Source organism: Notolepis coatsorum (genome assembly GCF_963971535.1).
Source record: "Notolepis coatsorum genome assembly, chromosome: 4".
NCBI lineage: Eukaryota > Metazoa > Chordata > Actinopteri > Aulopiformes > Paralepididae > Notolepis > Notolepis coatsorum.
The window spans coordinates 100,391,680-100,406,084 of record NC_140168.1 but is presented as its reverse complement, the minus strand read 5'-3'; the positions used below and the strand labels follow the sequence as shown (position 1 = coordinate 100,406,084).

The window sequence follows — 14,405 nt, the reverse complement described above, 5'->3', positions numbered from 1 at the left end:
CCGAGTGGGCCACCATTGATCTAGTACTATGACCCGGACGGACATAAGGCATACGTTTCCTGAAGTGACGTCACAGCCGTGCTAGCGTCTGATAAGCTTTTAGATTCGGCTCATTAATATGCACCTGTTGTGACGTCGGCGTTTGATAAGCTTTTTTGATTCGCGCGTGCATGTTATTCGTGCGTGGACCTTTTTAACTCTTTCAGAGTGGCATTTCCGGTGTCAAATGGAAAAAAATAAATAATGAAATTATATACCAATGATGTAAACTACCCATAATTGATCAGTAGGGTTTAACCTGGAGGTTGGGCTTTAAATATTTTAACTATTTGGGATGTACTTCCTATACATTTATACCGCTTTTCCACTGCATGGTACCTAATTGACTCGACTCGCTATTGGCACCTGGTACTTCGTTCGTTTTCCACTGCAGGTAGTACCCCCCCGTCAGTGTAGCTGGTCGTCATAGGGCACCGTGACGTCACCTTCAACGCCACACACACACACACACATATTGAAGCTAGCTATGAAATCAGTACCTTATTAGCTAATGTACACTAACAGTTATAATGGGAAATCCCAGTCACATTAGCACATAAGCTCAAATTAGCGATCGTTTTGTGAGACTAAACTCCTTTTTCTTGGTGGTAAATTGTGTTGTTTTGTGCTGGACCAATCAGTGTTTCAGGTCACTTTTTGGTACCCGTTTTACCCGCTTGGAACCTCGACAAAGCAGGTACTAAAAAAAAGTACCAGGTACCCGCAAACTTCGGCAATGGAAAACCGAAAAGGCCAGGTCGAGTCGAGTAGGTACCATGCAGTGGAAAAGTGCCATAAGACAGCCGGAAAGGTTGACCATCAGCTACTACTACCTTGTTCGGATCAGTGGTCCAGCATCACTGTGACCTTGTGTCGTGTCCTTCTCCCAGGGTTCATGCAGTTCGTCCAGTCGGTCCCTGTCGCAGAGGTCCTGGCTACCGAGGGCAACATCCAGGTAAACACCCTCTCATTGTGTCCGTGTGTCATTTAAAGCTGCAATCTGTAATCCCCAATGTAAGCTAAACGGATCGCCCCACCACAGACTTTAGTTTGTTCTGAATGGTTGAGTGAGAGCTTGATGCAACGATAGACTGTTGCAAGTAAACCTGAGCTTCTAATGCATTTTGATGTTGTTAAGGTTTGTTTACATTATTTTGTGATGTTAGCAGTGTTGTAGTCGAGTCACTAAATCTCGAGGTAGAGTCTCGAGTCCCCAGTGTTCGAGTCCAAGTCCGAGTCACCAAAGAAGAGCCAAGTGTTGTAGTCGAGTCACTAAATCTCAAGTCCGAGTGGAGTCCCCATTACCCAAGTCCGCGTCCAAGTCATCAAGGTTGAGTCCACTCCACTATGGCAGTCAAAGTGCTGACATACAAATAAAAAAAAATCTACAATAAACATAAATGTCACCATTTCAAAGGGAGTTTATTTACTTTGTGACACAATAGCCAAACAAATGCACTTGCCATCAATATCTTTCTATTACAAGAGAAAAACTCAAATAAGAACGTTTGACTCCTCGTCTGCACCTTCCGAGTCCGAATGCAGTCAGTGCTCAAGTCCAGGTCGAGTCACGAGTCCTGAAAATCAGTCCAGGACTCGAGTACTAAAACACTGGATGTTAGTCTAAACATTTACCAGTAGTATGAATTATTACGAGATGGGTCTTGCAAAAGGCTAATCTAAGTGAGCATTCTCAATTGTTATTTAATGTGTGTAATCATAATAAATCACAGATTGGACCTTTATTTTCAACACATTGGAAATTGGAAAACAACATAACCTCCGTTCCTCCCTGTCTTCAACAGAGCTTCTTCAGAAAGCACGCTCCCAGTGAGAAGGGACCCTATGGCATCAGCTCAGAGGTGATGGACACCTACGTCAAGAGCTGTGGTGAGTCCTCAGTCTCTTTAAGACCCGCCCACATCGGTTCAGGTGACCGCCTCTTGTCGTCAGATTTGTCTAAAAGCTCTTACTCAATCATCCGTGTGTGTTTCACAGCTGGTTACTGTGTCATTACGTATATCCTGGGAGTGGGAGACAGACACCTGGACAACTTGCTGCTCACTAAGACAGGTGAGCCAGACACACGCATGCTTTTTTTTTTTTTTTTTTTTTTTTTTATAATATTGTTGATCTTTTTCCCCCTCCATTTTCCTCCGATTTTCTCCCCATCCCAATGTTAGTCGTATGCCAATTCCCAATCCCCTTCCGGGTCGCTGCGCACTTACCCCCCACAGTCAGATCATCTGGGAGAGTGGAGGCTATCACGTGCTTCCTCCGACACACGTCCAGCCAATCAACCGCTTCTTTTCACCTGGCAGCGCGGATCCTCCCTGAGAGGGCGTAGCGTGTGGAAGGATCACACTATCCCACTCAGGTCCTATCCGCGCTTAGCAGGCGCCCCGACCGAACTGTAGGAGTCGCTGTTTACAACGACCCGGACCCACCCCGCCAGCTTCTCCCACCCTCTAATACAGCCAATTGTATTAGTGTGAACGGCCAGCCAAGCTGGTGACAACCCCGGAGCTGTGAGCTGGATTCGAACAGGCGAATCCAGCTTACAGCTCCGGGGTTGGTGACGAACGCAATCTCCGCTACGCCACCTAACCGCCCCCACGCATGCCTTTTTTAATAACATTTTATTCGTATTAAAAAATAAGACTGTATGAAGTCATTCACTCACTCACACACTTAGCCGCTCTGCCCCCTAGTATTGTCCCACAAGTATCTAGTTACTGACATTCTGAGCCATGTTTATACTGTAGCTACTTTAGCTAAGTATTTAAGTTACTGACATTCTGAGCCGTGTTTCGCTATTGGCTATTTGTTGATTTGGAGGAGAGAGCGAGAAAGTGCTTAGCCTCTCGCTCACCTATGAGAGAACGCTTCTATGACACTGTGTGTCCTTGTTTTTAACACAATTCTCAGATAAACACCCTGTTGGATGAACAATGAAAAAACAAATACTCTGTTGGACAAACAGTGATGAATGCTCTGTTAGATAAACAGTGATGAATGCTCTGTTGGATGAACAGTGATGAACACGGTTGGATAAACACTGTTGGATGAACAGTAGGGGTGTAAAGGTACACGTATCCGTACCGAACCGAACGGCTGTGTAGTGTAGATTTTTTCACAATCTAATATAATTATTATAAAAGAAAATTACAAGTCAATTATTAATTTCAATATAGAATATTCGTTGACAGCCCTACAAGTACAATTCGTTATTGCACACTACATCACCCCTGAGTGGAACATGGAAAGCCAAACTTTACCCCACTGTACCGAAAACCTGTACCGAACCGTGACTTAAAAACCGAGGTACGTACTGTACCGTGGTTTTTGTGTACCGTTACACCCCTAATGAACAGTCTATGAACAGTGATGAACACTGTTGGATGAACAGTGATGAATGATCAGTGGGATGGACAGTGATGAACACTTGGATGAACAGTGATGAATGATCAGTTGGATGGACAGTGATGAATGATCAGTTGGATGGACAGTGATGAATGATCAGTGGGATGGACAGTGATGAATGATCAGTTGGATGGACAGTGATGAATGATCAGTTGGATGGACAGTGATGAATGATCAGTGGGATGGACAGTGATGAATGATCAGTTGGATGGACGGTGATGAATGATCAGTGGGATGGACAGTGATGAATGATCAGTTGGATGGACAGTGATGAACACTTGGATGAACAGTGATGAATGATCAGTTGGATGGACAGTGATGAATGATCAGTTGTATGGACAGTGATGAATGATCAGTTGGATGAACAGTGATGAATGATCAGTGGGATGGACAGTGATGAACACTTGGATGGACAGTGATGAATGATCAGTTGGATGGACAGTGATGAATGATCAGTTGGATGAACAGTGATGAATGATCAGTGGGATGGACAGTGATGAACACTTGGATGAACAGTGATGAATGATCAGTTGGATGGACAGTGATGAATGATCAGTTGGATGGACAGTGATGAATGATCAGTTGGATGAACAGTGATGAATGATCAGTGGGATGGACAGTGATGAACACTTGGATGGACAGTGATGAATGATCAGTTGGATGGACAGTGATGAATGATCAGTTGGATGGACAGTGATGAATGATCAGTTGGATGGACAGTGATGAATGATCAGTTGGATGGACAGTGATGAATGATCAGTTGGATGGACAGTGATGAATGATCAGTGGGATGGACAGTGATGAATGAACACTTGGATGGACAGTGATGAATGATCAGTGGGATGGACAGTGATGAATGATCAGTGGGATGGACAGTGATGAACACTTGGATGGACAGTGATGAATGATCAGTTGGATGGACAGTGATGAATGATCAGTTGGATGGACAGTGATGAATGATCAGTTGGATGGACAGTGATGAATGATCAGTTGGATGGACAGTGATGAATGATCAGTTGGATGGACAGTGATGAATGATCAGTGGGATGGACAGTGATGAATGATCAGTTGGATGGACAGTGATGAATGATCAGTGGGATGGACAGTGATGAACACTTGGATGGACAGTGATGAATGATCAGTTGGATGGACAGTGATGAATGATCAGTTGGATGGACAGTGATGAATGATCAGTGGGATGGACAGTGATGGATGATCAGTTGGATGGACAGTGATGAATGATCAGTGGGATGGACAGTGATGAACACTTGGATGGACAGTGATGAATGATCAGTTGGATGGACAGTGATGAACACTTGGATGGACAGTGATGAATGATCAGTTGGATGGACAGTGATGAATGATCAGTTGGATGGACAGTGATGAATGATCAGTTGGATGGACAGTGATGAACACTGTTGGATGAACAGTGATGATCACTGTTTGATGAACAGCGGTGGAGAGGAAGGTTCCTCGAGTTTAAAAAAAGAGAACAGGAATTAGACGGCAGGTTCATCGAGGAAGACGTTTGTGATTCAACCCGACTTCCTCGCCCTCCACCCAGGGAAGCTGTTCCACGTCGACTTCGGCTACATCCTGGGTCGTGACCCCAAGCCCCTGCCCCCCCCCATGAAGCTCAGCAAGGAGATGGTGGAGGGGATGGGAGGCATGCAGAGTGAGCAGTACCAGGAGTTCAGGAAGCAGTGCTACACCGCCTTCCTACACCTGCGGAGGTACACACACAGACACACCTCCCCTTCCTACACCTGCGGAGCTACACACACACACGGACACACACACACACCTCCCCTTCCTAATCATCCAGAGGTACACACACACACCTCCCCTTCCTAATCATCCAGAGGTACACACACACACCTCCCCTTCCTAATCATCCAGAGTAGGGGTGGACGGTATGGTCTAAAATTTATATCACGGTATAATTTGAAGCATAGACGGTAACGGTATATATCACGGTATCATCGTTTTTGATTAATTTTTTTTTTTTTATTTTATATAATTTTTTTTTTTTTTTTATATAAAATATATATATTATATAATTAGACTTGTACTTGTATTATCTGCGAGACATCGCCACCACGCAACAAGCTCCACTGTCTGTGTGTACATTAGTAGCCTCTAGCTACGGCCAGGATTCTCCGGAGCTGCAGCTGGACCTATACTCGAGTAGCCTCGAGCTACGGCCAGGATTCACCGGCGCTGCAGCTGGGCCCTAGTATTGGTATAACGTTAAATCACATTCACAAGCCCTCAGCTCGAATACGCATCGAATCAGTGTTATAAGACATTGATATCAGGAGCTATCTGTAGCTACTGCTAGCCGGATATATAACGTTAATACAACGCCTCAGTGAATTATTTAGTTCAATGGGACATTTCGTTTTGAACGGTGAACTAACTTGTGTTAACGTGAGCTAACGGCTAACGGAGCTATCATACACGTCTACTCTCTACTAGACTTGATGGAGCGTTTGTTGATGTCAGGAGCTATCGGTAGCTGGCCGACTAGATACCGTTCGGTTAGACAATGCCTCATCATGTATTAAACTAAAAGTGAATAGTTGACTGGGTCATTTTGTAACGGTAGCTAAGCTAACGTTAGCTCAGGGAGACGTCCCGTCCCACTAGACTACTAGGAGACCCGTGTTTACATGCGTGCGGGAGGGGCTGGCACGCCCACTGCGCGAAGCCTCCTAAATAACTTTTTCCAGTTCGCACATATCTATTATCTATGACTAATTCTATCTATTTTTAGGGGCAAATGCGAGTGAAATAGTCGCGCTGTGGTTACATGACGTCATTGCTATTTTAGAGCTGCACTACCGGTTACACGGTATAGGCAAAATCCATACCGTAGAGCAAATTCATACCGTTTATACCGTATACCGTTTATACCGTCCACCCCTAATCCAGAGGTACACACTAGGGGTGGACGGTATGGTCTAAAATTTATATCACGGTATAATTTGAAGCATAGGCGGTAACGGTATATATCACGGTATCAGTGTTTCCGTTAGAATTTTTTTTTTTGCCTGATAGGCAGGCTATATAAATAATGACATCCTCAAGGCATGTAGATTTATAATATTTTAACTTAAAACTAGGCTACTTTTGCGTATACAGTCATTATATTCCAAATAAAATAAGTCCCGAGACTCCGTACTGCTGCACTTTAAATCAAATGGGTGTCTGTGGGCAGTCGCCCGACATTAATAAACAGCAGTCTGTTATAATCAAATTTTTATGAGCTAACGAATTCCGTTATATTGGACATTTGTATTAATTATATCAAGCGAAGAACTGAGAAATTTGGCAGAGAGAGACGGCAACATTATCGTGGGTTTGCGTGATGACTCTCTCCACCTCGCAACGACTTATTTGCAAAGAGTATGTCGCTGCAGAGCAGCAGATTCAGCTGTTTTAAGGCTCTATCTGGGGACCGCTCAACAGCGCCCCCCACCCAACAGCTGAATTGCCAATGGCTGAATTGGAGTACTGCACGGTGCCGGTACAGATGGGTGGGTTATGGTGGATTCTGCGGCTCTGCAGCTGCATATCCTTCTCGCAAAATCCAACATCCAGTTCGCGCTGCCCAGCCGTCAGAACACTACACATCATAATGTTCACAGCAAACTGTAGTTGATCACCAGGTATGTTTTATTAACGTAGAATAATTCATATAAGAAAAACGATAGGGAAATATCTTACCTTTCTCCACTGGTTAAAAATGCCAGGAACTGAAATTGAAACTTGCTGTGCGCCGCAGTGATATGTGTTTATTATGAAATGACAATTGCGTGTTGACACGCCCACTGCGCGAAGCCTCCTAAATAACTTTTTCCAGTTTGCACATATCTATTATCTATGACTAATTCTATCTATTTTTAGGGGCAAATGCGAGTGAAATAGTCGCGCTGTGGTTACATGACGTCATTGCTATTTTAGAGCTGCTCTACCGGTTACAAGGTATAGTCAAAATCCATACCGTAGAGCAAATTCATACCGTTTATACCGTATACCGTTTATACCGTCCACCCCTAGTACACACACACACACACTCACCTCCCCTTCCTACACCTGCGGAGGTACACACACAGACACACCTCCCCTTCCTACACCTGCGGAGCTACACGGACACACACACACACCTCCCCTTCCTAATCATCCAGCGGTACACACACACCTCCCCTTCCTAATCATCCAGAGGTACACACACACACCTCCCCTTCCTACACCTGCAGAGGTACACACACACACACACCTCCCCTTCCTAATCATCCAGAGGTACACACACACCTCCCCTTCCTAATCATCCAGAGGTACACACACACCTCCCCTTCCTAATCATCCAGAGGTACACACACACACCTCCCCTTCCTACACCTGCAGAGGTACACACACAGACACACCTCCCCTTCCTACACCTGCGGAGCTACACGGACACACACACACACCTCCCCTTCCTAATCATCCAGCGGTACACACACACCTCCCCTTCCTAATCATCCAGAGGTACACACACACACCTCCCCTTCCTACACCTGCAGAGGTACACACACACACACACCTCCCCTTCCTAATCATCCAGAGGTACACACACACCTCCCCTTCCTAATCATCCAGAGGTACACACACACCTCCCCTTCCTAATCATCCAGAGGTACACACACACACCTCCCCTTCCTACACCTGCAGAGGTACACACACAGACACACCTCCCCTTCCTACACCTGCGGAGGTACACACACAGACACACCTCCCCTTCCTACACCTGCGGAGCTACACACACACACAGACAAACACACACACACCTCCCCTTCCTAATCATCCAGAGGTACACACACACACACCCCTACCTCCCCTGCCTAATCATCCAGAGGTACACACACACCCCTACCTCCCCTGCCTAATCATCCAGAGGTACACACACACCCCTACCTCCCCTGCCTAATCATCCAGAGGTACACACACACCCCTACCTCCCCTGCCTAATCATCCAGAGGTACACACACATCTACCTTCCCTTTATGGTAGTGATTCTCAACACTTTTTCATGTCAAGGACCCCCAAGTTGATGCACATTAGGCTGAGAACCCCAGTATAACCCAGAAGAGTCCATGTGAAGGGACTAGCAAACTAGCACAATGTAACTGTTTAACTGTGCATATGATAAATGAATAAGATAAGATATGATATTCCTTTATTGATCCCCTTCGGGGTCAAGTAATATCTTGAATGTTGAAAACTATTCCCTTTTCTGGGGACCGCTTTAGTACCCCATCAAGGAACCCCGGGGGTCCCCGCACCCCATGTTGAGAGCCACTGCTGTACTGTACTGGATCAGCTCTGTTGAGTTTGAACATGTCCCCTTCTGTCCCTCTGCCACACTGCAGGTACTCCAACCTGATCCTGAATCTGTTCTCCCTCATGGTGGACGCCAATATCCCTGACATCGCGCTGGAGCCAGACAAGACGGTTAAGAAGGTAGAAATGTTGTATTAATAATAGTGCTGTCAGGCGATTAAAAAAATTAATCTAATTAATTACAGGATTTGTAATTAATTAATTACAGGATTTGTAATTAATTAATCTAATTAATCGCATTTTAATCGCATAACCATTTTATGCCTGATATTTTATATTCTATAATTATAGTTCAAATTGCATGTGTCCGGATGGCAGAATTCAGTACTGTATCTACAAAACCTTCTGTTTAATCATCTTCCATTTATTCATTTGCTTAGATTTCTCAGGTCTGGTCAATTTGAGCATGGTGCTATTCACAGTCAAAGATAAAAAAATGTATTGATATTCTCATTTGGTTCATTACAATTTACTCAAGCCTAGTAACAGGCACAGTATTTCTGACACTGGGAATATCTTTATCTTTATTACACATTCCCTGAGATCCATAGATGTCCCTAGAATCAGATACCAAGAACATGCAAATGGACCATATTAAAAAAAAAAAATCTGTAAATGTGTATTCTACATTCTTATGGAATGAATGAGATAAAAAAAATTAATAATTTTTTTATTTTTATTTTATTATTTATTAATTTGAGTAAATTTTCATAACGCGATAATTTGCTGTGTAATTAATTAATCTAATTAACGCGATAAACTGACAGCCCTAATTAATAATGGAGCCAACTAAAGTTCAGGTCCACTGTTTACACTAAACTAAAGTTCAGGTCCGCTGTTTACACTAAACTAAAGTTCAGGTCCACTGTTTTAAACTAAACTAAAGTTCAGGTCCACTGTTTTAAACTAAACTAAAGTTCAGGTCCACTGTTTTAAACTAAACTAAAGTTCAGGTCCGCTGTTTACACTAAACTAAAGTTCAGGTCCACTGTTTTAACACTTTCTTCGCCAGGCTTATGTACATCATTATACCATCCTCTGCCAGCTCTATTTGTCTATGGAGAAGTTCCCCTTCTTTGCAGGGCTATAACTTTTTAAATTGTATTGCTAAATTGACATTACTATGGCCCATTCAATGTCAATTATCTATCGTTCAGGACGTAGGAACGTTATACTTTTTCATTCACATATTCATACTAAAATACGGTCTAAAGTATAAATATATTTTTATCGTTTTCTGCAGCATTCTCCAGAACGTGATTTATAGCCCTAAATGCATTATATTGATGATCAAATACAGTTTGATAGCGATCTGCGCAAGATAAAAAAATTCAAATGGACGTGCTTCTAGAAGTTACTACTTATCATCTGATGTTGACCGGATGGGGGGGGGGGGTCGTTTATAATTCCGTGGCCAACGTTAGATGATTCATCTAGTGTGGGTCATATGATCATTAGAGCAGTTTGTATCGAACACGGTAAAAAAAAACGCTGAAACTCACCCCTGTCTCCTCGGGCCGTTGGGCGATGAGCGTGGAGCAAAAATATTCCTATTATGGGATGTTGAAATATGCGATCCATCTCCAGGTTGTATAATAGTATATACGTCCAAATCATGTTGTTTATCGAGTTATTGGTAACGGATTGCTATCCATTGTGTCTAGCTTGAGTCCCGGGACATATAGCGAGTGATCGGACCGAATTTGGATGAGCACCAGTTTCCGTTTCCGGTTTGAGCGATCCGCCGATCGGCCACCAGATGGCGCTCTTGAACCGTTGGAGAGTTGAGAGGGGATCAACAGTAGATCTCAAGTCTCCGCGGGAGAAATATGATTGCGATCACAGATTTTTTAAATATTGATCTCAATGATGTGTTACGGCGTCATTGGCAGAATGAGCATGGCGGGGAATGACGAGTTTAGGCGTCCTTGGCGGAGAAAGTGTTAAACTAAACTAAAGTTCAGGTCCACTGTTTTAAACTAAACTAAAGTTCAGGTCCACTGTTTTAAAGTAAACTAAAGTTCAGGTCCGCTGTTTACACTAAACTAAAGTTCAGGTCTGCTGTTTTAAACTAAACTAAAGTTCCTGTCCGCTGTTTTAAACTAAACTAAAGTTCCTGTCCGCTGTTTTAAACTAAACTAAAGCCCAATCTGGGGAAACGTCTCATTTAAACCAGGCAAACTGGATGCCGGATTCAAACTATGGACAAAAGAAGGAATAAGTCAAATATCTGACCTTTACAAAGAGGGGGTCTTGATGTCTTTTGAGGAACTATCAATAAAATACAGCATCCCAAGGAAGCATTTCTTTAAATACTTGCAACTGAGAAGTTTCATTTCCTCTCTGCAAAACCAATCACTGGTAATTCCTACACTTTCATCTTTAGAAAAAATTTTCATCAAGAACTGCAATAGCAAAGGCCTGTTATCAATGTTCTATAACTGGCTTGTATCTGGTTCAGATGAGACGTCAATATCTAGATTGGAGGCATGGAGGCTGGACTTGGGAGAGGAGATCTCAAACGAGGACTGGAACAGAGCATGCGAGGAGGCTCAGACACAAACAGCCAACACTAGCTTAAAACTACTTCAATACAAATGGCTGATGCGGACTTATATAACCCCTGTCAAACTGAATAAATACAACAGCAACACACCAGACAGTTGCTTTAAATGTACCGAGGTTCGGGGAACTTTTATACACTGTATTTTGGAATGTGACAAAATCAAGAAGTTCTGGAGGGAGGTGGTGAATAAAATCAAAGATATCCTGTCAGTGAATATCCCATTAGACTCCAAAATGATATTGCTACACCTATATCCAGTAAATCTCAACCTGAGAACCAAACAATTTAAATGTATTGATTTTGCTATACTGCACGCAAAAAGAGCAATAGCTTTCAATTGGAAGAAAATAGACAATTGGTGCTTGGATTAAGAACATGGCATAATGCATGTCTATGGAGAGAATCATATATCCTCAGGAACAATATACCGTAGAGGTTTACGAGGATATATGGAAACCATTTAATGACTATCTGAGAAGGGAAGATATAGGAGGGCTGCTATATGATGAGTCCCCCCGCTCTCTCCCGCGGTCAGTCGTGACCCAGACCCCGGGGAAGAGCGGAGGCACGTCACTGAAGGTGTTATAAAGATGTAATTTATTTATTTAAATTTTTTATCTTTATATATTTTTTTTTATTTATTTTTTTTTATAATTTTTATTTATGTACAAGCTATTTTAATGGAGGTACCAATGAATGTACGTATTATTTCTATATGACAACAGTAAAAACAGACTCAAAGATGCTGAGAGAGAGAAAAGGGGAGGGGGTATGTGGGTATACTTGTATAAACTTGTGGAGAAAAGGAATTAAGAATAACTGACTACAATGAAAACCTGAAATGTGTACTGTAAAACCCAATACAAATATTGTATAAAAAAAAAAGTTCAGGTCTGCTGTTTTAAACTAAACTAAAGTTCCTGTCCGCTGTTTTAAACTAAACTAAAGTTCCTGTCCGCTGTTTTAAACTAAACTAAAGTTCCTGTCCGCTGTTTTAACGGACAGAAATATTATCCTTTCCTTTAGTGACACGTTTATCATGGTTTTTCTTCATTACTGGCACTTTCCAAATCCCTGCACTGCTATCAATATTTGTATGAAAAATGTTATCTAAATGAATGATAAAAAGCAAATATTCAGTGGGATTATAGCAGATAATCATGCTATATACCGATTCGTCATGTCACGATACACACAATTCAGATTCAATACAAACTTTGATTTTGATGCCACGATTCGTAAAAATTTTCAATTCTTTGTGTGTGTGTTTAAAAGGTATTCATACTACAGAGCTTGAATTATAGATTCACTGCACTGCTTGGTTTGGCTCAGAAAAATACACATTTTACTGTATTGTACCCAATGAAAATGAGCCTTTAACATTAGCTAATAGCAGAAGTCATACCATACCATTATCACCCGTTAACACATTGGACGCCAACAACGTGATAATTCGTTATTGCCCGCCATGCGTTGAACGCCAACAACGAATAAACACGTTTTTGGGATCAATATTTAATTTTTTTGCCATGGCATTCATAATTCATCCAGCCTCCCTCCGGGACTGCAGCTGGACCCTGTCTGATATTGCAACGCCTCAATACCGCCACCTGGTGGATATCCGGCGAGTTACACTCCAAGCCAAACCGGAAGTGGCGCTCGGTGCATCGAGGAAATCCCTCCGGCAGTAATATCTTGTTACGTGGATCCAGACAAACACTCGAGTGCATGGGATCGCTTTCGAAACGCAATAATCAATATGATTTCGGCGTTTATTGCGTCATACAAACGGGAAATGGATCTAGCAGATCGACGTCAAATATTTGGAATATTTTTCCTCCAGTCTCATCGGCGAACGGTATTTCAGCCCGATTGTTTATTAATTTCACGGCAATCCATCTGATCAACATATCAACCCATACTAAATAAAGCCGTTACTGACGATCAAGGAATTATAAACGACCCCCACCCCCCTTCCTTCACGCATGATGAAGCATAATGTATACCGATCATATACATTTGAATTTTTTAATATAGCGTGTATAGGAAAGAAACGCCAATTGATAATCTATCATATGCGTCAGGGCCTATAACTTGCGTTTTAGGAATTACTGCAGAAAACCTTAAAAACATACTTATATTCTCGACGGTATTAACACAACAATGTATGAATGAAAAAATATAACGTTCCCACATCCGGAACGATAGATACCCGATGTTGAATGGGCCATAGTAATGTCGATATAGCTATAATATTAAAAAAGTTATAGCCCTACAAAGAAGGTAAACATCTCCATAGGGTTACAGCACTGGCAGACTGGGCATAAGGATGGGCATACTGCGTGGCAATCAAAGTGTTAAACTGAAAGAAAGAAATTAGATATCGATATTGTCTAAAGTCCTAAATATTGTGATAGTACATTTTCTCCAATATCAGCTCTACTGTTGCAGATTTGTTTTACTGTATATATAAAAATAATAATAATTTGAGAATTCCATTTACCCCTCCCCCTCCAGGTGCAGGACAAGTTCCGATTGGACCTGTCAGATGAGGAGGCGGTCCAGTACATGCAGAGTCTGATTGACGAGAGTGTGGGGGCTCTGTTCGCTGCTGTGGTGGAGCAGATACACAAGTTTGCCCAGGTGAGTTTCCTCCACGAACACCTTGCTTCCTGCCCCGAGGTCAGAGAAGGAAGCCCTACGGAGCAGGTGTGTTCTGGGTCTTAACCACATATGCATCGGGGCAAACATGGGGCTAGTTTTGCACAACATGCCTGACAATTGCAGACCCAAATTAATTTGCGATTTATTTTATACTTAGCACATGCATGGGTCTGGTCTCCTTTGAAAGGAAACATTATGCTCTTTCTTCCACAACAAAAAATTATCATCATCATCATCATCATCATTTTATTTATCCGTACATGGAATCACCACAGTCCAACAGTACATATTCACATAATTCACAAAAAATACCATGGCCGAAAGGAAC

At 42.5% G+C, this 14,405-nt stretch overlaps 1 protein-coding gene across 1 annotated transcript in view; it reads left to right on the top strand.

The window, feature by feature from the left end:
- The window catches only part of LOC311227695 (phosphatidylinositol 3-kinase catalytic subunit type 3), a 159,498-nt gene that overhangs the window by 83,848 nt on the left and 61,245 nt on the right, over positions 1 to 14,405 (top strand). The window contains exons 19-24 of the mRNA XM_084313449.1: positions 930 to 994; positions 1,845 to 1,929; positions 2,038 to 2,112; positions 5,027 to 5,195; positions 8,877 to 8,967; positions 13,931 to 14,056. Coding sequence (XP_084169575.1) covers positions 930 to 994; positions 1,845 to 1,929; positions 2,038 to 2,112; positions 5,027 to 5,195; positions 8,877 to 8,967; positions 13,931 to 14,056 — 611 coding nt within the window. The remainder of the gene's footprint in view (positions 1 to 929; positions 995 to 1,844; positions 1,930 to 2,037; positions 2,113 to 5,026; positions 5,196 to 8,876; positions 8,968 to 13,930; positions 14,057 to 14,405) is intronic.